At 36.5% G+C, this 23,675-nt stretch overlaps 1 protein-coding gene across 3 annotated transcripts in view; it reads right to left on the bottom strand.

The window, feature by feature from the left end:
- WDR70 (WD repeat domain 70) overlaps positions 1 to 23,675 on the bottom strand; it is a 360,510-nt gene that overhangs the window by 116,337 nt on the left and 220,498 nt on the right. For all 3 annotated transcript variants that reach the window (XM_025388244.1, XM_025388245.1, XM_025388246.1), the window contains one exon: positions 14,756 to 14,930. In XM_025388244.1, coding sequence (XP_025244029.1) covers positions 14,756 to 14,930 — 175 coding nt within the window. The remainder of the gene's footprint in view (positions 1 to 14,755; positions 14,931 to 23,675) is intronic.

Raw genomic sequence — 23,675 nt, 5'->3', positions numbered from 1 at the left:
CAAAACAAAACAGGAGGACTCACTGCAGCACCAAGAGCTCTGGAGTGCAAAATCATCACTGGTTGCATCACTTCTCCAGTTGCAATGAATCAAAGAGTAGGTTAAAAGAGAATGCACACAGACCAGAGAACTGTTTCACATTTTTGGCTCAGACTTTACTTTGTATATATAAAAAGCCCTACTAGTGGCTCTATTAAGTGAACATTTAACATTTACTATTTTGTTTATAATAGTTAAAACAGTAATGTTTGGCCTTGTCCGCTTGCAAAATAAATCATAGCTGTCCTGATGCTGAGAAACATGGCTCAGGAAATATCTCTACTAGAGAGAGGCATCCCTTATATAGGCTTTTTAGAGACTATGGTCATCCTGCAGAGAGTCTGACCATTTTAGATGACATAGCCCTATCTAGATAACCATAGAGGACTAATTGTGCTTTGTAACATGCCAAAAGTTTTTTTGTTTTTTGTTTGTGTTTGTTTGTTTAAGAATTAGGGAGCATTTACTCCACGTTGCCAAATGATACCAGATAATAATAAAAATAAAATTAACTGATCAAAATTAGCTAGAATAACACAAATTCAAAACATGCTTCCCGTATTTCATGCAACCCAAATTCTTCACTCTCAAAGAGCCCATTAACCATTAAAGAATAAGGCACCATGACAAGGAACGAGCAAATGTGTTTTATGAAATCATTTTCCAAATTAAATTATCTATTGCCCAGCTCTTTTTTTTTAAAGGCATAATTTAAAACACTGTAAAAAATGAGCCTACATTATCCATTTGTTAGCTCTGGCTTCAAAAAATCTTCAGAATCCAAACATTACCTTCACCACTAAAACCCTTGTCCAGGAATTTACCTTTATGCCTAAAATAGCCCCTCATCTGTCACCCTGCTTCCACCATTCTCTCCCTGTAGTTATTCTCCATGCAGAACAGCCAGAATGATTCTTTTAAAAATGTAACTTGAATAATGCCAATCCTCTCCTAACATCCATGTAATGGCTTCTCATTACCCTCAGAAGAGTATCCAAACTCTACATAGCCAAAACAGCCCTATTTGATCTGATATATCCACCCACCTCAACCTTTTCCCACTTCCTCCTTCACTTTTCCCTATGTGAAGGCTGAAGCTGGTGGATCACTTGAGGTCAGGAGTTCGAGACCAGCCTGGCCAACATGATGAAACCCCATCTCTACTAAAACTATGAAAATTAGCCAGGCTTGGTGGTGGGCACCTGGTAATCCCAGCTCCTTGGGAGGCTGAGGCAGGAGAATCACTTGAACCCCAGAGGTGGAGGTTGCAGTGAGCTGAAATTAAGCCACTACACTCCAGCCTGGGCAACACAGCAGGACTCAGTCTCAAAACAAACAAACAAACAAACAAAATCTTACTTTTTTAAATAATTTTTTTTAAATTTTGACCTTTATATTTTGACTACATTCAAGTCACTAAATAGTGACAAAGTGAAATTACATCCTTCTCTTGAATCTGCTTATTCAACATAATGAAAATATAAGATTATATTAACTGCTTGCTTATATTTACACATTTGACTCTATAACAGCATCTCTTATGGATATATTTTAAACTGAAGTTTTTGGTTCATGATTGATTTCCATTTTTTCTGTCCTAAATATCAATACACATCCATAAATATTCATATGTTTTCTATTCTGCCACGTTTAGCAGAAAATTTTAATTCTTCCAACTTTATCTGTGAGCTCCAATGTTTTCAGAAGACTTTTAAAAATCTTTATAAGTAAATACTTATGTTAATTCAATTTTTCTTCTGGCTTTCTCAAGCAACTTTGATCAATATGTAATCAGATTAATCTACAAAGTTTTATACATAATGTTTTCATCAGTTACATTTTTCCCTTCTATATGTTAATATCTATGCATCTAGGCAGTGTACATGTTTTACCTTTTAAGTATACTGCACAAGGTCTATATTTTAAAATTAGACTATGAAAGCCAGGATTTCTGAGGATACAATTTAAGTATCTACAGTGCAGGTAAATAAAGCTCTTGAGATTTAATTCAACAAATACTTATCAAGTCCCTGCTACGCATGGTTTACATACCAACAGATCCAAAGGTAAGGAAGAAAAAATTCTCACCCCCAAAGAGCTCGTAACAGTGACATATAAACTTTTGTGTCCTTAGCCAACTTAGGCAAGGCACAGATTGCCTACTTCACCCATTCCCATATTCCAGTGGCAAGAGAACTCAGGACTAAAAGTTCCACTGTACATGAAATATTGAAAAAAATTATAATCCATTTTAATAAGAATATAGATCACCCACTTTTTAAACATCTTTATCAAATTATAATTTAAGACCATAAAATTCACCCATTTTAAGTGTGCAACTGAATGATTTTTAGTTAATTTACAGAGTTGTACAACCATCACCACAATCTTGTTTTAGAATATTCCCAACAGGGTCATTTATTTTTGAACCATATAGCAGTGAAATTTTGGAGTGCATATACTAGAGTCAGAGTTCCTGGCTCCAAAACTTACTAGATGCATGACCTTGGGTGAGTTGTTAAACCCTTCACTGCTGTACTTCAGTTTTCTCACCTAAAATACATAGTTAATGGTAGTACTTAATTCACAATATTGTTCTGAGGGTTAAACGAATTAAAACATATACAAAGCACTTGAAACGGTCCCTGGAACAAAGTAAGTGTTCAGTAAGTATTGCTTATTGTTAAAACTATATGCTTTAAAATCTAATCATTGGAAAGCAACAGGCTAAAAATACTACTGATGCAAATAGGTAGTATTTAGCCTATCTATTTATAGCCTACATCTGACGGCTAAAGCAAACAAACAACTTATAAAATGCACTTATTTGATAGTAAGTTTAAGGAACAATAATTTAAAATTTAAAAACAACAATAAAGCAACTGAAAACCAAACCCATTTAACATAAAACCTATAATGCTCTGATAGCATTCACTCATTTATTCAACAAATATTTATTAATATGTCATGCTCATCTTGGACACAGAGAAACAGCAAATAAGACAAAAAGTCCCTGACCATATTAATCTTAAAGAGAAACAAAATAAACAACCAGGCAAACTAAAAATAAAACAAAATATTTTCAGGGTTAATATCCCTAGATATGTAATCTTCTAGTCCCTAACAGAGCATCATAGAGGGAATGGCATGTGATTGGGCCTTCTTCAATGGATGTTGGATAGTGGATGGTGGCTATTTCTACCAGCAGTGGGGGGCTTGTGGGAGAGGCATATAGGATGGAGTGTTTAGTATAGGAGAAGGCACCAAGGCAGTAAATCAGAAGGTAATCATAAGGGAACAAAGTATAATCTAGTCTGAGTAAAAAGTTTTTTTATTTAGGATGGGTGCAGTGGCTCCCATGTGTAATCTCAGCGCTTTGGGAAGCTGAGGTGGGTAGATCACTTGAGGTCAGGAGTTTGAGACCAGCCTGGTCAACATGGCGAAAACCCATCTCTACAAAAATTAGCTGGGCATGGTGGAGAGCGACTGTAGTCCCAGCTACTCTGCAGGCTGAGGTGGGAGAATCATTTGAATCTGGGAGGTAGAGGCTGCAGTAAGCCAAGATTGCACTACTGCACTCCAGCCTGGGTGAGTAAGACCCTGTGTTAAAAAAAAAAAAAAAAAAAAAAAACAAGTGTTTTGATTTATGGAGAAAGTTATGAAAGATACTCAAAGGGTGGAAAAAAGTATAAACTGAAAGGCTGGAAGTGTCAGTCTGAGAAAATTTGAACTTTATTCAGCATATGACAAGTACTGAAGTAGTAAGTATTGCGTTTAACGTGATTTAAACCAGGGCTAGGTTTATCAGAACACGGACAGAGAAAGGTGAGGATATCCAGCATCACAAGTTAAAGATGATAAAGGTATGAAGTAGAATGAAAGCGAGAGATGAAATTGAGGGAGTGGATGTGAGAAACACTAAAACACAGAACTGATAAGACTGACAACTGGTTACAGGAGGTAAAGAATATTCTGAAGTTCTAAATGGAAAAATAATAAAAATAGCAAAGTCAAAAGCAAGAATGAGTTCTAAAAGAGACAGGTTGTGTTTTGGGTATATTGAGCTTAAGTTCTGGCATATAATCCTGGTGGGTTGTTCCACATGTAGCTGAACGTATGTCTGGAATGAATAATGCTTAGGACAGAGTTAAGAAGATTTGGTGAGCAGTCACTGAAAGTAATATTACTGAACTTAAAATATCTCATCACCTCAACAGAAAAATGAGAAAGACGACATCCCTTTGCACTAATACGGAATCTAAGGTCTTACATTTAAGCAACTGTCTTACCAACATCCCAAATTACATGGTCCTATTATTCTTGTGTCACGTGTTTCCTATTGTATTCCCTGTGAGTAAAATCTTCTCTATATTCCTGGTGTCCTGAAATTTCATGACGCATGGCTTGGTGTGCGTCTTTTTCATTCTTTCCAGATGAGTCCTTCCTCTCTGGAAAGTCGTGTTTTTCAGTTCTGAGACCTCTTTATTTTTAGTAACTCTTTCTTACCTAATTCCATCCTTCCTCTCCTGTATTTTCATTAGAACTTTCTAGTCAAATACTAGACCCTGAATTGACACTGCAAGTTTTGTATCTTCTTTCTATCACTGTCTTTTATTCTACTTTCTAGGTTTCCTCGACTATATTTATATATACTCTCCAGGAGATTTTAATATTCCTAGGGATTCCTTCCCTTATACTCCAATCAAATATTTATTTTGCAAGAGATCTTCCTTAATCTCTTAACATTCAGATTTTTTGGTAGCAATCTGCTTTAGTTTCTTGGTTGTACTAGTCTCTATTTCCTCTCTGAGAATATCAATTATAGGGGTTTTTTCCTTGAAAATTTCTTCAGTTTTCTACATTGTCTCTCTCTCCTCTGACTTACTTATTCTGTTTAGTATAAGTTTCTGTATTTCATGTTAGAGGATTTCTCCAAATGTCTGGTGATCCCATGTCTACCATTAATTACCGAAGAGAAAAGCACTAAAAGCCAAATTAGAAACTCTACGTTAGGGTTCAAATTCTTTTTCTGTAAGGGACGACCTAGTAAGTATCTTTGGCTTTGAGGATCATATCCTCTGTTGCAGCTACTCAACTCTGCTAATATGATACAAAAGCAGTCACAGATAATATACAAATGAATGAGCAAGGCTGTTACAATAAAATGTATGGACACTGAAATTTGATTTTCATGTAATTTTCATGTGTCACAAAATATTTTTATTTTGATTTTCTGAATCCATTATGATAGGCTGAGTAACACTCCCAAAGATTTCCACATTTGAGTCCCTGGAACCTGTTAATATATTACCTTATGTGGCAAAGGGAAATTAAGGTTTCAGATTGATTTAATGTTGCTAATCAGCTGACCTTAAAATAGGGAGATTATCCTAGATTATCTGAGTAGGCTAGATGTAATCACAAGGATCTTTAAAAAGTGGCAGAGGGAAGGAGAACAGAAGGTCGCAGTGTTATGACGTAAGAAGGACTCAACAACGTTGCTGGCCTTGATGATGAAGGAAGCGTGCCAGGAGCCAAGATATAAGGGTGGCCTCTAGAAACTGGAAAAGCAAGGAAACATTCTCCCTGGAGCCTCCTGAAAGGAACAATGTCCTGCTAACACCTTGATTTTAGTCCAATGAGACTTTAGCCTATAGAATTGTAAGATAATACATTTCTGTTATTTTAGCCACTAAATTTGTGGTAGTTTGTTGCAGCAGCCATAGAAAAATAATACAACCATCTAAAAATGTAAAAACCATTCTTAGCTTGCCATACAAAAACAGGTAGTGGGCTAGATTTGGTACATGGCCATAGTTTTTCTGACCCTTAATATAGACTCTTAAGCCAGACTGCCTGGGATTGAACCTCAGTTATACCACATACTAACTGTAGTTTTTAGTAGGCAAGTCAATTTCTTTGTTTCTGGGTTTGTTTTAATCAGTAAAATGATAATGACAGCATTTATATCACAGAGTTGCTGTGTGGATTAAATAAAATATTACAAGTGCTTAAAATATTGCCTGGCTCACAGTAAGTACTCAGTAAGTACAATAATAATAATAACAACAAAAACAACAATAACAACAACAAAGGGGGAGAAGGAGAGGACAAACAACTCTACATGAAGATTTTCTTTGCCTGGAATATAGGGTCTCTTCATTAGGCCCACTTTAAAAGTAATTCTTTTGTCTTCTGTGATGGTAAAAGGAGAGCAGTGATTTGGCTGCACAGCGCAGAGGGAATTATAAGACAAATCGGTTTGCCTTTTACAGGCTTCTCCAATCACGGCTAAGGTTTCAGCTTTCTCTAGGTGGTTAAGTCACATACCATTTATGCATCTGGCTTACAGCTTACAAATGAATCTTGATATCTCTTTTCTGCTATCATCTCCTCTCTAATTCTCTTCATCCATTCGGGTTTATGCTTTAAAACGGGCCTTTCCTGTCACTTTAGTGAGGTTTCAGGAGGAAGCATGGTTGAACAAATGTGTTTAACCTGCCATGTTTTAACTGGAAGTCTTAAATTATTATATATTCATAGTCTTAAAAAATAAGGATAATAATCATCCATATTTTACAAAAACCTTTTACTCTAACTTTTTCAAAAGCCAGTATTTTTTCATTTAGTAAATGTTGCTTCTAACAGCATGTGTGACAAAAGCATTTACAGGAGCATTTTATAAGAGCATTATTTACAAGAGCATTATTATTAAAACTTTATATAACTCTATGAAAATAATTGAAAAATTTGAATTTAAGTTTAGTGCCTGCAAGTAATTTGCAGTTTTGATGGTTATTTTTGTGTTCTGAATCAATGATATACTTTTTTGGAAATGTAACCACTGAAAAATAGGCATGTGAAAGCACTATAGAATAGTTAATATGTCATACGTGTTCTGTCGAATATTTGTAAAAAGGTCATTATAATTCATGTATCTACTCAGGCATAACTAAAACGTGGGTCCACAGCATTGTTACTTATTGATGGTAGTTATATTTGCATACAATGAATGACTGGTTGGAGCAAAGCACCTACACTCTTTATCTTCCTAAACCAAACCTTTAGTCACCAAGAAATCCGTCAAACTTGGATTCGTAAGATGTTCACAGCCAGAGTTAAATAGTATCTTTAGGTCTAACTTTACCATTCTATAAAAACTGTAAGTAGCCTAGGAGTTAAAAAGAAAAAAGAGGAAGACCAGCAGTTATTAAGAACCTGTTATGTGCATGTCCTATCTGAATGTTTTACATATATTACCTAATATAATCCTCAAAATAACATGACATGGGGGGATCATGCCCTCATTTTGTAAATAAAGAAAATGAGAAGAACAGGAGCTTAGGAAAGTCAGGACTCACAGACACGAAATCTGAAGTAAAATATAATGTAATTGTATATCTCAGGTGTCATCTATAAAATGTGCTATAGAACTATGCAGTAGACATTTAGCTGTCAATATATACATAGATATTCTTCTAGATTCCCAGCATTAGGTCTATTGAAGGGATAAAACTTTGAATTTCTAGCATTGCTCTTTATATTTCACACAGAGATAGATGATCTTTTTTCTCAAAAGAAGATACCAGAAACATTCTCTAAATCATTTGGTATTAAAAAAATTGTTTAAAAAATAAAATATAGTGTTTTTTTTCCCTACAACTACTCTCTCTCTCCTTATAGTGAATACTGTGCTACTTTAACTTGAAAACCTATTATTAGGTAAAAGTTGTGAATTATTGTTAAATGATTAGTCTTTGCAGAAAGAAAGGAGAAGACATGGAGATGAGGTCATTAGTCTGGGCTGCAAGCACAGTCTTAGCCATTCGAGGTTATGTTTAACTTATACAAGTCTTTGATGATATCACTATCAGGGAAATAAAGGATACTTATCGACTATAGAATAATCAAAATTTTAAAAGCTCTCCATACATCATTCCCAAGATTCATAGCTAAAATGGTATGTCAAAGAAGTTTTTTTTTTAAAAAAAAGGCTGAAATCAAAATATTCTCAAATGAAAATTTTGAAATGAAATGAGTTCTTCAAGCATCTTCACAGTTGCAGACGGCAGTAAATAATGAATAACTATGTAATAAAATGTTTTCCAAATCAAAGTCATATGACTTTAAAATTATGCAACAGATGACAACCTTATCACAAACAAGACTGGAAGCATTATATGCTAAAAATATTTCAATGCATTATTTTTTTTTAATCTCCAAAATCTTGAATACCAACAGCTTAACACTCAGTTTAGGGAGTTTAGATTGCTCTAATAGGTAATAATGAAAAATATAAAGAAAATATTAAGAGCACGCTGTCATAAAATTCTTCCTTCTTGCTAATAATCTGGCTTAATACACAAACATAGAGAACCTCCATAAAAGTAAATACTGCTAGACGGGCGGATCACGAGGTCAGAAGATCAAGACCATCCTGGCTAACACGGTGAAACCCCGTCTCTACTAAAAAATACAAAAAACTAGCTGGGTGTGGTGGTGGGCACCTATAGTCCCAGCTACTCGGGAGGCTGAGGCAGGAGAATGGCATGACCCTGGGAGGCGGAGCTTGCAGTGAGCTGAGATCCGGCCACTGCACACCAGCCTGGGTGACAGAGCGAGACTCCGTCTCAAAAAAAAAAAAAAAAAAGTAAATACTGCTTTCATTTTTAGTGGTTATGACAGCTTCAAAAGAATATCCCAAAAGCAACAAAAAGATGCAATTACCAGCCATTAAAAACATATCGCTACAGAAAGTAGTTAACAAACAGTATGAGAATTTGTCTTAAATTCGTTTACTTGAGGTGTGAGAGAAGAATGTTCAAAGCTGCATTACAAAAATCTAACAAAAAAAAAAACTACTAAATTTTTTAATTGTGAAAATTATTGTTAATGTAAGGCACAGCAGATGGTGTCCAACAGTGAGGAGTGACTTCTAAGAGACTTTAAGTAACTTGAGGGCATCCAGGGACTCAAGTGCCACCTCTCCCACAAAACATTATCTTTATTCTGCTTTACTTTTCTTTCATTATATCAAATTAGCTTGCTGGTGATTCTAAAGAGAAGATTCAAGACTGTTTTGGGAAGTAAGAATCTCAAAAGATCCTTTAGTATCATTTTTATATGCAGAATAGCTCACTATTTCTGCTTTGTTTAGTAAACAATGAACATTATTACTCTGTAACCCCCATTAATCCTGTTGCTCATCCAAACTGTGCACCTTTCAGAGGCCCTATGACTCCCCACCTGACCTCTGCTGTCCCTAACTCTTCTACATGATGGGCATTATACAAAGCAGCACCTGGTCATAAATTACCTCACAGATCATTCCCTGAATTTTTTACAAACTACTTATAGGTTTAAATTTCTTTTGTCTTATTCTCAGTGAGGTGACAGTTCCTCAAAAATACCAGTTGAAATGTTCCAGATGTGAAGAGATACAGATATACAGATATGGAGAAAACCACAAAAGGATACCGATCAGGTAATTTACAAGCATTAAGGGATAGAGAATGGGACAATGACAGAGGAGAGGAGTGGTATAGAATAAAGTAATAATAAACCAAAAAACCAACATTTTTTGAAAAGCACATATTTCATGTAGGTAAAATTACAGGATCCCATTTAAATAAAGACATTTTGAAAAAAAGCAAAGAAATCAAGCTATATCTACTATTTTATGCTTTCAAATTTTAAAAGCAAGCTTCAAATTCTCTCTACATAAAAACAAAACTCTTTTTTTTTCTTTTTTTTTTTTTTTTTTTTTTTTTTGAGACGGAGTCTTGCTCTGTCATCCAGGCTGGAGTGCAGTGGCGCGATCTCGGTTCACTGCAACCTCCACCTCCCAGATTCAAGCAATTCTCTGGCCTCAGCCTCCCACGAAGCTGGGACTACAGGCACCCACCGCCACACATGGCTAATCTTTTTTGTATTTTTAGTGGAAACGGGGTTTCACCATGTTGGCCAGGCTGGTCTCGAACTCCTGACCTTGTGATCCGCCTACCTCGGCTTCCCAAACTGCTGGGATTACAGGCGTGGGGCACTGCGCCCAATCTATATATCTGTAAATACATGTATTAATAAGAAGAAGGGTGTAGAAGGACATAAAGTAATCTTTTAACATGGGTTATCTGGCAGCAACTGGACACATTTAAAGATTTGCTGTGTGCTGGATATTTCTCTCTTCTTCATATTTGTTGTCTTATTTGCCAGAAGTTGATTTCCTGATATGATTACTGTCTTTGTCTCAGATTCCTCTGTTCCACTTTCTGGCATGGCTGAAAATGGGGGCACTGAACAGCTAACTGAGCTGGGGAAATCTTGCGGCTTTCTTGGTAAGGCATTGCGCTGTGTGGTGATTTTCCCAAAAAGAACAGCCCAAGAATCTGGGCAAGGGCTTGCAGGCCAAAAGGGCAATAGGAGGCCGTCAGATAGAGGGGAGGTCAAGTTGCTAGTGGTGCCTATTGCAAAATCAAACAACCTCAGATATTATTCCCTTCCATCACCTGTGTCTAGGGAGAGCAACACTCCATGAATAAAATGAATCCCAATTTTCCTGACAAAAACTTAGCCTACAATCAGTAATTGCAAGATAAGAAAATACAGTATGTAATTTTAGTCAAGAGTCTAGTATATTGTAGATTCCTGATAGATAATAAAACACAGAAACAGTGCTTTGTGCAAAGTCAAAGAATAAATGTGACAGGCGTTTTGATATGAACAGAAGTTATTAGGTATTCATGAGACTATACATGCTGAATTATTTGAAAACCCAGAAATTATAAAGAGACATGAACATAGTTTTTAAAAATTTGCCTGTTATTAGCAAATCCAAAATCAGTCACATATACAGATTAATATATTTATATATCATTAAGAATATACCAAAAACTACCTCAATATCTTTCTCCTCTCCCCCTACCCCAAAACTCGTACACATACCCAACTCTATCTCATTGTGTATTCATATAACTAGGATAGTTTTTTAATGCTACTATTCATTAAATGTATTCTTAGAACTAAACTGACCATCTCATTTTATGTTACTATTTTAGAATACATACATCCATTTATTCATTCAACAAATAGTTACTGAAGGTCTGGTATATAGTAGGCACTGTCCTTGCTCTGGGAATATGGCAGGGAGTAGAACAGACAGCAGTCCTTTCCCTCATGCAGCCAATATCCTACTAGAACAGCCAATAAAGAGGGCCAGGTGCAGCGGCTCACGCCTGTCATACCAGCACTTGGGGAGCCCAAGGTGGGAAGACTGCTTAAGTCCAGGAGTTCAAGACCAGCCTGGGCAACATAGTGAGACCTCCATCTCTATAAAAAAGAAAATTAGCTGGGCATAGTGGCGCACACCCGTGGTCTCAACTACTCGAGAGGCCGAAGCAGGAGGATCAACTGAGCCTGGGAGGTCAAGGCCACAGTGAGTTGTAATCATGCCACTGCACTCTAGCCTGAGTAACAAGAGAGAGAACTTGTCTCAAAAGTTTAAAAGAAAAAAAAAGTGAAACATACAGTATAGCAGGTCAGACAACTATCAGCACCATGGAAGAAAATAAAAGGCGTAGAGAGTACCACGGCAGGGAGAAGGCTGCAATTTTAAATATGGTGTAGTCAGGGAAGGTCTTACTGAGAAGAAATTTCAGTCCTCTGAACTGAAAGAAGGGAGAGAAAATGCCATATGAATAGAGTGTTGTAGAATGGCCAGGGGTGGTGGCTCACACCTGTAATCCCAGCACTTTGGGAGGCCGAGGCAGGTGGATCACGAGGTCAGGAGTTTGAGACCAGCCTGGCCAATATGGTGAAACCCCATCTCTACTAAAAATACAAAAATTAGCCAGGTGTGGTGTCGTATGCCTGTAGTCCCAGCTACTCTGTAGGCTGAGGCAGAAGAACCACTTGAATCCGGGAGGCAGAGGTAACAGTGAGCCGAGACTGCACCACTGCACTCCAGTCTGGGGGACAGAGCAAGACTCTGTCTTAAAAAAAAAAAGAGTGTTGCAGACTGACAGGTTTAACATGTGCAAAATCAGAGTGCATGCCGTTACCACTCCAATGTCATCTCCCACTATTCTGTCCCCCTCTCTCACATCATGCCAAGGCAACAGATGACTTGCTGTTGCTCAAATTATGCCAGTGAATGGGAAGCAGAGAACCAAGGAGGCAGTGCAGATCCACAGAAGCTTCTCTGAAGAGGACTTCTTCTCAAATGAAAGGCTGACCATCATCATACGAATAAAAGGAATCTTGGGCAAACACCACTCCTCTTGAGGAGCAATGTCCAGTGAACTTTCTGCAATGATGGAAATGGTCTATATTGTTCATTAAGTAGCCACTGATCACATGATACTACTGGGTACCCAAAAAGTGGCCAAAACTGAAATTCTAATTATATTTTATTTTAATTAAAACTAAAGTAGTCAAATGTGGCTAGTGGCTAGCGTACTGACCAATATAATTCTAGAGTAAAGGTAGGTCTTGACAACACAGAAATATATCATTAATGGAGATACCTTACTTCTAAAGAAATACGTTTTGTTTAATTTACTAAAGTTTGTCTAATGAAAATTCCAGGATTAAATATGGCAATTATGAATGTTTTACTTAATCATCTCAAAATACAGATTAACCATTATCTGTCATATAATTATTTAACTACTGCATGGAAAAACTATTGTTATTGGGCATTCTCACTTCAGCTTTAGTATTTCCCTGTGGATGGTTTTTTTTTCTTGCTGAAAAAAAAGTTAAGAAATTTTTTAAAAATCCACGTTGGGTGCAGTGGTTCACACCTGTAATCCCAGCATGTTAGGAGGCCAAGGTGGGTGGATCCCTGAGGTCAGGAGTTTGAGACCAGCCTGGACAACATGGTGGAACACCGTCTCTACTAAAACTACAAAAACTAACTGGGTGTGGTGGTACACACCTGTATGTAATCCCAGCTACTCGGGAGGCTGAGGCATGAGAATTGTCTGAACCCGGGAGGCAGAGGTTGCAGTGAGCTGAGGTCGTTCCACTGCACTCCAGCCTAGGTGACAGAGCAAGACTCTGTCTTTAAAAAAAAAAAAGAAAGAAAGGAATTTTTTAAAAATCTGTTTTCAAATCAAGCTGTGTTTCCTGCTGGCAAGTTTTTTTTTTTTCACCTTGATTTGTTTCCAGCTGACACACATTTGTATCCAAATGTAAAAAATATGAATAAAATATAACAAATGAGATATAATAAACTTACATTCATTTATTAAATACATTCTAACAAAACAATCAAAGACTGTAATTAGCTGATTGGCTTTAAGAGGTATTTCTTAGAAAGTGGCGTTCCAATGGTCTTTTTTTCTACAAAACTGAAAATAGGAGATACTCCTTATTTTAAGATACACAAGACAAATCTTTAAAAACTATATTCAACTTTATAAAAATATATGGGTTCTAAGAGAAAGTTACATATATATATACACTATACAAAAAACACTACTATTAAAGCTACACAAGAAAATTGCATGTTTTATAATTTCTGTGTTTAAGTCAACAGCACCCAGAGATGATGAAAACCAGTTACTAAAAAATTTACTGCTTGGTTAAAACTCAGTTTACAATTCAAAGAAGTTTTTAAGATCTCTATGCTGTTATGAAGCTTTATGAGGTTTACAGTAGAGATGAAAACAGAAATAAAAAGATCTGACAAACAGAAAATGTCAAAGATATTTTCAGCATTATCAGTATGGATTCTTTTCCCGTCTATCATCACTTTTTAATCTTCTTCCAACACATCTACCTGAAAAAACAACTGTGTTTCCTGGGATCCCCTTCAAAATGTAAATGTTTGATAGACAAAGGTGGAATATAAGCATATATATTTAACTAGAATGAAAACTCCATGAGGACAGGAATTTTTGATAAGTATTATCAGTGCCTAGAGTAGTGCCTACAGTATGTACTAAACATTTACTGACTAATCTGGCCAGAAACTTTTATAAAATAAAGATATCCAAAATGTGTTTGTGTAGAATTTTATTCTAACACTGGTGTCTAGACTCATTCCATTTAACAAACATCTTTGTTTTACCACCCATACATAAAACAAGAAGCTTTTTACAGCTTATTGGTAATTGACAGAATTAGCCAAGGGCTTTTGTGTTCATTATTTATATGGATTCTATCATTCCTTCCAATTCCAAACTTTATTTATTCTACTAATAGTCTGAAACTGTAAAGAAAAAACCTGAAACCTATCTAAATGAAATGTCATAGAAGATTAAAATATTACTTAAATTACTAGAAAAATAACTACAAAACAACTGATGGCTCATCTTGGACTTTTCACATTTTTCTTAAATCTTTTAAAGAGTATTTTCTAGTTCTCTGCTTAGTCTTGCTTTATACTACTATTAAACACTTCACTTTCAAAATCAAATAAACTGAGATGCCATATAATAAGCTGCACCATGGTTTTTAAATTTTATACTAAAAGAGTACATTTATTTTAAAAACAAAATATGTGCTGAAAAATACAGAGTTGAAATGTCTGCTGAAATGCTGTATACTATACTACAAAAATCTCGATGTTTGATCACCTAACATTGAAGTTTAAATTAGGTCTATATGCAGGAAATTCACCTTCATAATATTTTAACACGTTTGTCTTTGTAAGGTGGCCATCTTCTAAGGAAAGATTTAAGGTGGCCATGTTCTAAGGAAAGATTTAACTTACAGTCAAATTTCGGTCCCAGATCTGTATGCTTCCATTCTGGCAGGCAGCTGCTATGAGGTTTCCATCTCTACTATATGTGCACGTAGTGGGAATGACTTTTTTGCCCTGCATCGTCCGAGGTTTAAACACACTTTTTTGCTTCTTTGGATTTTCAACTTCCCACGTCCTCACAGTCCTAAAAAGGATCAGGAGATTTTCATTTATTAAAAGATAAAAGGGGGGGACGGTTAAAATAGAGAAGAGTCCATAAAGATTGCTTCACCATTTTGGCACATAAATCTCATAATTATTTTAAAATAAAATAAGACATGCACTGTAAAAGATTCTCTATTTATAAATGAGGTTACTCACAGAAATAAAGTAAACCATCTGAATCATGTTGTCATCAAATTGAACAGAGAGAGGCAAATTCTACTTCCAATCGATCAGAGTTATTAATTCTGTCCCTCTAAAGCAGTAAGTGGCCTCCAAATTATTCTGACTTTACCCCCGATCAGCCAAACTGTTGAATGTCTGCCCCCTATATAGGCACGTATTCGTAAATCACTTACATGTGTTAATACACTGTTTTTAACATACACCAGAAAACACACTGAAAAATAAGTTATTAAAAGAATAATACCCCTCTCTAGAGCCCAAGCGAAGATCTCATTCCTCTAGGGGAGAAGTAGAAATACACCTGTCTGTTTCTGAGCTTTTGCCAAGCAACAAGCAACAATAGCCTAGTCCTGGAGCAGAGGTGTAGAATACCCTTGTACTCACAGTCCTAAGTGAAGGAGCACTGTCAGTAAGGGAGGGTAGAACAAACGCCACGTGACCCAGAGGGGGAATTTCAAAAGCTTAAAATACAGAAAAATAAAGATAAGGTAAGTTTCTTGCCAGAAACTATACAAGCCAAACCACTATGGAACAACATCCTTAAAGTTCTAAAAGAAAAAATTAATTGTCAATCTAATATTCTATAGCCAGTCAAAATGTATTTTAAAAATAAGGTGAACTCAAGACTTTTTCAGATTGACAAAAGCTGAGGCAATTCACTACCATCAGACATCTACTAAAATAAATGTTAAAAGACATAGGTAGAATAAATATGACAAAAGTGGAAATCTGAATCTACACAAAGAATATTACAAATGTAAAATGCATTTTTAAAAAAGTTTAGATCTCTTTAAAAAATAAATTGATGTAAAGCAAAAATAGTAAAAAACAATGCACTAATGTACTTTGAGTTTTATAACCATATCCAAGTAAAATGTAGGACAATAATTGCAAAGGTTGGGAGGACGAAGGAAAATATGTTGTTTCATACTATACTTGAAATAGCACAATATTATTTGATATGTTAAAGATGTACATTACAAACTCTAAAGCAATTGCTATCATATTTTTAAATCAATACATAATAATGAAGATACAATGAAAACAAATTAATTTTATCAAAAACAAGAAATCAAAGCAATGTTGTAAGTATAAAACAAAAAGCAATATGGCAGATGTAAATTCAACCTCATTGATAATAAAATTAATTTGAAATGGTCCAAAAATTCTAATTGAAAGACGAAGATTAGAAGCTTTTTAGTTTCACACAATCACTTTTGCCTATTTTTGTTTTTATTGCCTGTGCCTTCGGTTCATATATAAAAAATCTAAGCCCAGACGAATGTCAGAAAGGTTTTTGCCTGTTTTACAGTCATTTTACAGTTTCAGGTCTTAAACATTTAAGTCTTTAATCCATCTTGAGTTGATTTTTGTATATGGTATGAAATAAGGGTCTAATTTCATTCTTCCACACGTGGATATCCAGTTTCTTCAACACCATTTATTGAAGAGACTTGTGTGTTCTTGGCACCTTTGTTAAAAATCAATTGACTCTAAGTACCTGGGTTTATTTCTAGACTATATCCTGTTCCACTAGTTGATGTGTCTGTTTTTATGCCAGTACCATACACCATACTGTTTTGATTACAATAGCTTTTATTTTGAAATCAGGGAGTGTGATGTGATGTCTCCAGCTTTGTTCCTTTTGTTTATCACTGCTTTGGCGATTTGGGATCTTTTGTGGTTTCATTTGAATTTTAGGGGTTTTTTCTTCTATTTCTGTGGAAAATGACATTGGAATTTTGATAGGGATTGCACTGAATTTGTAGATCACTTTGGATTGTTTCGACATTTTAGCAATATTAATTTTTCTAATCCATGAACATAGAATACCTTTCCATTTATTTGTCTTTTTTTCTCTTTTATTTTTTTTTTAGACAGAGTCTCGCTCTATCACCCAGGCTGGAGTGCCGTGGTGTAATCTCAGTTCACTGCAACTCCACCTCCTGGATTCAAGCAATTCTCCTGCCTCAGCCTCCTGAGTAGCTGGGATTACAGGCACATGCCACCACGCCCAGCTAATTTTTGTATTTTTAGTAGAGACAGGGTTTCACCATGTTGGTCAGGCTGGTCTCAAACTCCTGACCTTGTGATCCATCCACCTCAGCCTCCCAAAGTGCTGGGATTATAGGCGTGAGCCACCACACCCGGCCTATTTGTGTCTCTTTTCAATTTTTTCATCAATGTTTGATAGTTTTCTTTTTTTCTGAGACAGAGTCTCACTCGGTCACCCAGGCTGGAGTGCAGTGGTGAATCTCCACTGACTACAGCCTCCGCCTCCCGGGTGCGAGTGATTCTCCCACATTGAAATGATTTTCCCATCTCAGCTTCCCAAGTAGCTGGGATTACAGGCACCTGCCACCACGCCTGGCTAATTTTTATATTTCTAGTAGAGACAGGGTTTCACCATGTTGTAGGCTGGTCTCAAACTCCTGACCTCAAGTGATCTGCCTGCCTTGGCCTCCCAAAGTGCTGGGATTACAGGTAGGAACCACCGTGCCTGGTCAACACTTTTCAATGTTTGATCTTTTAACTCCTTAAAGTTATTCCTAAGTATTTTTTAACATTATTGTAAATAAAATTATTTTCTTAATTTCTTTTTATATATATATACTTCAAGTTCTAGGGTACATGTGCAGAATGTGCAGTTTTGTTACATAGGTATACACATGCCATGCTGGTTTGCTGCACCCATCAACCCATCACCTACATTAGGTATTTCTCCTAATGTTATCCCTCCCCTAGCCCCCCAACCCCCTACAGGCCCTGGTGTGTGATGTTCCCCTACGTCCATGTATTCTCATTGTTCAATTCCCACTTATGAGTGAGAACATGCAGTGTTTGGTTTTCTGTTCCTGTGTTACTTTGCTGAGAATGATGGTTTCCAGCATCATCCATGTCCCTGCAAGGGACATGAATTCATCCTTTTTTATGGCTCCATGGTATTCCATGGTGTATATGTGCCACATTTTCTTTATCCAGTCTATTACTGATGGACATTTGGGTTGGTTCCAAGTCTTTGCTATTGTGAATAGTGCCACAATAAACACACGTGTGTGTATGTCTTTTTTAGATAGATTGTTGGCAGTGTGGAAGTAGAAAATCTGACCAGACCAACAACAAGTAAGGAGACTAAATCAGTAATAAGAAGTTAACCGCCCCAAAAAAAAACCAGGACCTGATGACTTCACTGATAAATTCTACCAAAGAGTTACAGAAGAATTAATACCAATTCTTCTCAAACTCTTCCAAAAAACTTGAAAGAGAAAGGGAAAAATTCTAACCCCATTTTATAAGGCTAGCATTGCCCTGATACCAAGCCAGACAAGGATACTATAAAAAAGAAGGCTACAGAACAATATCCCTAGTGAACACAGATGAAAAAATCATCACAAAAATGTTAGCAAACCAAATCTAACAATTATTAAGAAGATAATTCACCACAATCAAGTGGGATTTATCCCTGGGATGCAAGGATGGTTCAACATATGTAAACCAATAAATGTGATTACCACAGTAACAAAATTAAGAACAGAAATCACATGATATCTCAATAGATGCAGAAAAAGCATTTGATAAAATTCAACATTGTTCATGATAAAAACTCTCAACAAAATAGGTGTAGAAGGAATGTACGTCAACACATTAAAGGCCATGTATGATAAGCCCACAGCTAACATCATACTCAGCAGTGCAGAGTTGATAGCTTTTTCTCTAAAATCAAAATCAAGAAAAGGATGTCCACTTTGACAATTTCTACTCAACATAGTACTCGAGTCAATTAGGAAAGAAAAAGAAATAAAAGTCATCCAAATAGGAACGAAGTGAAATTGTCTCTGTTGATGACATTATCTTACATACAGAAAACTCTAAAGACTCTACCAAAAAAACTGTTTGAGCAGAGAAACAAATTCAGGAAAGTTGTCAGTTACAAAATGTTTGCTATTTTATGAAACTTTACAACTGCTTTCCAGAGTGGCTGTACCCTTTTACATTTGTACCTGTAATACCGAGTTTTAGTTTCTTTGCCTCCTCAATAGTTTTGTCTTTTTTATTATAACCATTCTAGTAGGCATGGAAAATGTCATTGTGATTTTTATTTGCATTTTCTTAGTAACTAAGGATGGCAAGCATCTTTTCGTGTGCTTATTGGGCATCTCCATTATCTTTCTTTAGTGAAATATGTACTCAAATCTTTTGCCCATTTAAAAAATTGGGTTGTCATTTTATTGAATTCTAGATGTTCTTTAAATATTCTGGATATCAGTACCTTAACAGATACATTATTTGCAAATATTTTCCTCAACTCTTTGGCTTATCTTTCTTTTCACTTTCTTGATGGTATCTTTTGAAGTGCATAAACTTTTAACTTTGATGAAGTCCAACTTATCTTTTTTTTTCCCTCTTTCATCATGTATGTTTGGTGTTGCATCTAAGAACTCACTGCCTAACCCAAGGTTAAAAATATTTTCTCCTATGTTTTCTTTAGGACTGTCTTTACTTTAAATCTATAACTTATTTTGAGTTAATTTTTATATGGTAAAGTATGGTAAAGTAAGGTTCCAAATATATCTCTTTTTTTTTTGAGATGGAGTCTTGCTCAGTGGCCCAGGCTGGAGTACAGTAGTGCAATCTCGGCTCACTGCAAACCCCGCCTCCCGGGTTCAAGCAATTCTCCTGTGTCAGCCTCCTGAGTAGCTAGGATAACAGGCACGCACCACCATGCCTGGCAACTTTTTTGTATTTTTAGTAGAGATGGGGTTTTGCCAGGCTGATCTCGAACTCCTGACTTCAGGTGATCCACCCACCTTGGCCTTCAAAAGTGCTGAGATTACAGGTGTGAGTCACCATACCTGGGCCCCAAATTCACCATTTTACATATGGATAACCACTTATCTCAGCATCATTTGTTGAAAGGACTACTCTTTTTACATTGTTTTGGAATCTTGGTGGAAAATCAATTGGCCACAAATGTAAGGGTGTGGTTATTTATTTAGCAATGATTCCTAAGTCTAACTCTAGATTTCATAAGGCCTTTTTATTTTTCCAAACCCTTTGATTGAATGAATATTCTGTGTATGTTCCACAGCCATATAACTTAAGTAACTGTAAGTAGAAAATATGAGCACCAAATAAATTTCTCCTAAATGCAATTGTATTCGTAGTGCAATTACTGTGTACATGCATAAAAATTGTGTCCAAAGTGTTTATATAAATTACTGTGGGTTTTATATAGAAGTTAGAACATTTTCCCATTTCTGTGAACTTTAATATCTTAATACTTGGGCATTTTTTAAAAGAAGGTCTTCCTTGTTAGATTCATTCTGCCAAGCAAGCCTGCAAGTTTTAGACTTTTATATCACTCAAGTTGCTTATGTAGTCCTTCAAGAAAAATTAAACCAAGATCTCTAAAGTGATTTCCATGCAAAATTAATGCTTCCCTTTACCTCTGCCAAACTCTGTGATGCATTTATGCAGCAGATGCCAGAAAGTTTAGAATTTGTAACTGGAAAGAATTCAAAATTTTAAGACAGAAAGCATTTGTGCCTGGGGCAATGTAATGATCCCACCTGTGTCGTTTTCTTGTCTTCTGGATGTTTTCATTGTGTGTCCAGAAAGGCCCAGGCAGATCCTTCTTCTATTTTTAAATCTTTTTTATGAAACACAGTTTTAATTTTACAAGACCAGATCTCACTCCAAGTTTCAAAATATGTGTTCTTCAGCATAAAATGTTTTGACAGATATCTAATGGCCTAGCACTTTAGCATCCATTTTTTAGGCATAGATTCAGAGAATTGGAGCCATAAAATCATAGTGTAATTAGTCACTATCAGATGCTGGATAAATTTGTACTTCTAGGTGAACTGTTTTCTTTCCCTTTCCTTTATTGTGAAAATTGTCTCAATCTGTTAATATACCACTGAAATAAATGGAAATATCTGTTGGACTTACTAGCTTTGATATTTCATTTATGGTCTAAGAAGCATAGCAGAAAAGATGTGGTATTTATTGAGTGCCTACTATGTTCTCCAAGTATTAGCCTAGATATGTTTATATCCCTAATCTCATTTAATCCTCACAAACCCTTATTGCTGGTATTATGATCCCATTTTTAGAAATGAAGAACTTTAAATAAGCCAAATAATGACGCTTTATGCCTGTGTGTGGCCTTTCATATCATAATTCTAAAATATCATCTGGTATTTGTGACGTTCAGTTATTTAAAAAACTATCATAATTTATATTCACCATTGCAGAGTTGAGGGTAGAACGAAAAGACAAATGTGGTATTCAACTTTTTGCACTTATTATTTTTGGGAAACATAGCAAACAGACATAAGAGCCAAGTAAGCGATACAGAATACACTCAATAGGGTGAAGGCTGTATAATTCTCAGATACAAATAGTGCTAGAACAACAGGATATCCATATGCAAAAAAAATCAACTTTGAGTCATACTTCATACTACATACATATAAAAGCTAATTTAAATAGTTCATAGATCTAGTTGTAAAACTTAAAATTGTGAAGGACAATGTCTACCACCTTGGGTAAGGCAAAGATTTATTAAATACAATCCCTAAAAATATTGGTAAATTAGACTGTCTTAATCATTTTGTGTTGCTATAACAAATATCTGTGGCTAGATAATTTGTAAAGAAAATAGGTTTATTTAGCTCATAGTTCTGCAGGCTAGGAAGTAAAAGAAGCATGGTTCCAGTATCTGCTTGGCTCCTGCTGAAGGCCTCATGACTTGCATAGTGAAAAGCAAAAAAGGAGCAGGCAAGTGCAAAGAGATCAAATGGTGAAAGCAGCAGCAAGGTAGAGAAACCAAGAAAGCCAGAGTCTTTCCGAAAACCCACGCTTTTGTTAACTCGTAACCAGAATATCTAAAAAGCTCTGAAAATTCAACAAGAAAAATGAATCAATATTTAAAATGGGCAAAAGATTTTCACAGACACTTCATCAACTTAGAGAAACATATGACAAATAGTATATGGAAAGATCCTTAACGTAACTAGTCATTTCAGAAATGCAAATTAAAATCACAATACACTATTACTACAAACCTCTAAGAATGGCTTTTAAACAAAAAAAGCTAACCATACCTAGTGCTGATCAGGATATGGAGCAACTGGAATGTGCATACATTGCTTGTGGGAATGCAAAATGAAACTGCAACTTTGGAAAACACTTTCTTATAAAGTTAAATATATACTTCCCATATAACCAGCAACGTCATTTCTAAGTGTTATCTAAGAGAAATGAAAATTCATTTTTTAAAAAACAATAAAAAGCTATACATGAATCATTACAGCAGCTTTGTTCACAATTGCCCCAAACTGGAAACAACTCCAAATCTTCATTCCGTTAATGCATTAAAAAAAGTGGTACATCCCTAGAGTGAAATTTGATTCACCAATAAAAAGTAATAGAGTAAAGTTGTTGACACATATAACAACTCAAATACATTATGCTTAAAGAAGCCACACTCAGGAGCGGAACAAGATGGCCGAATAGGAACAGCTCCAGTCTCCAACTCCCAGCGCGAGCGACACAGAAAACCGGTGATTTCTGCATTTTCAACTGAGGTACTGGGTTCATCTCACTAGGGAGTGCCGGACAATCGGTGCTGGTCAGCTGCTGCAGCCCGACCAGGGAGAGCTGAAGCAGGGCGAGGCATCGCCTCACCTGGGAAGTGCAAGGGGGAAGGGAATCCCTTTTCCTAGCCAGGGGAACTGAGACACACAACACCTGGAAAATCGGGTAACTCCCTCCTCAATACTGCGCTTTAAGCAAACAGGCATACCAGGAGATTATACCCCACACCCGGCCGGGAGGGTCCCACGGCCATGGAGCCTCCCTCATTGCTAGCACAGCAGTCTGCGATCTAACCGCAAGGCAGCAGCGAGGCTGGGGGAGGGGCGCCCGCCATTGCTGAGGCTTAAGTAGGTAAACAAAGCCTCTGGGAAGCTCGAACTGGGTGGAGCTCACAGCAGCTCAAGGAAACCTGCCTGTCTCTGTAGACTCCACCTCTGGGGACAGGGCACAGCTACACAACAACAACAACAACAACAACAAAAAAGCAGCAGAAAGCTCTGCAGACGCAAACGACTCTGTCTCACAGCTTTGAAGAGAGCAGTGGATCTCCCAACACGGAGGTTGAGATCTGAGAAGGGACAGACTGCCTGCTCAAGTGGGTCCCTGACCCCTGAGTAGCCTAACTGGGAGACATCCCCCACTAGGGGCAGTCTGACACCCCACACCTCACAGGGTGGAGTACACCCCTGAGAGGAAGCTTCCAAAGCAAGAATCAGACAGGTACACTCGCTGTTCAGAAATATTCTATCTTCTGCAGCCTCTGCTGCTGATACCCAGGCAAACAGGGTCTGGAGTGGACCTCAAGCAATCTCCAACAGACCTACAGCTGAGGGTCCTGACTGTTAGAAGGAAAACTATCAAACAGGAAGGACACCTACACCAAAACCCCATCAGTACGTCACCATCATCATCAATGACCAGAGGCAGATAAAACCACAAA

The sequence above is a fragment of the Theropithecus gelada genome, chromosome 6 (genome assembly GCF_003255815.1).
Source record: "Theropithecus gelada isolate Dixy chromosome 6, Tgel_1.0, whole genome shotgun sequence".
Classification (NCBI taxonomy): domain Eukaryota; kingdom Metazoa; phylum Chordata; class Mammalia; order Primates; family Cercopithecidae; genus Theropithecus; species Theropithecus gelada.
This window is presented reverse-complemented; position numbering and strand designations above follow the sequence as displayed.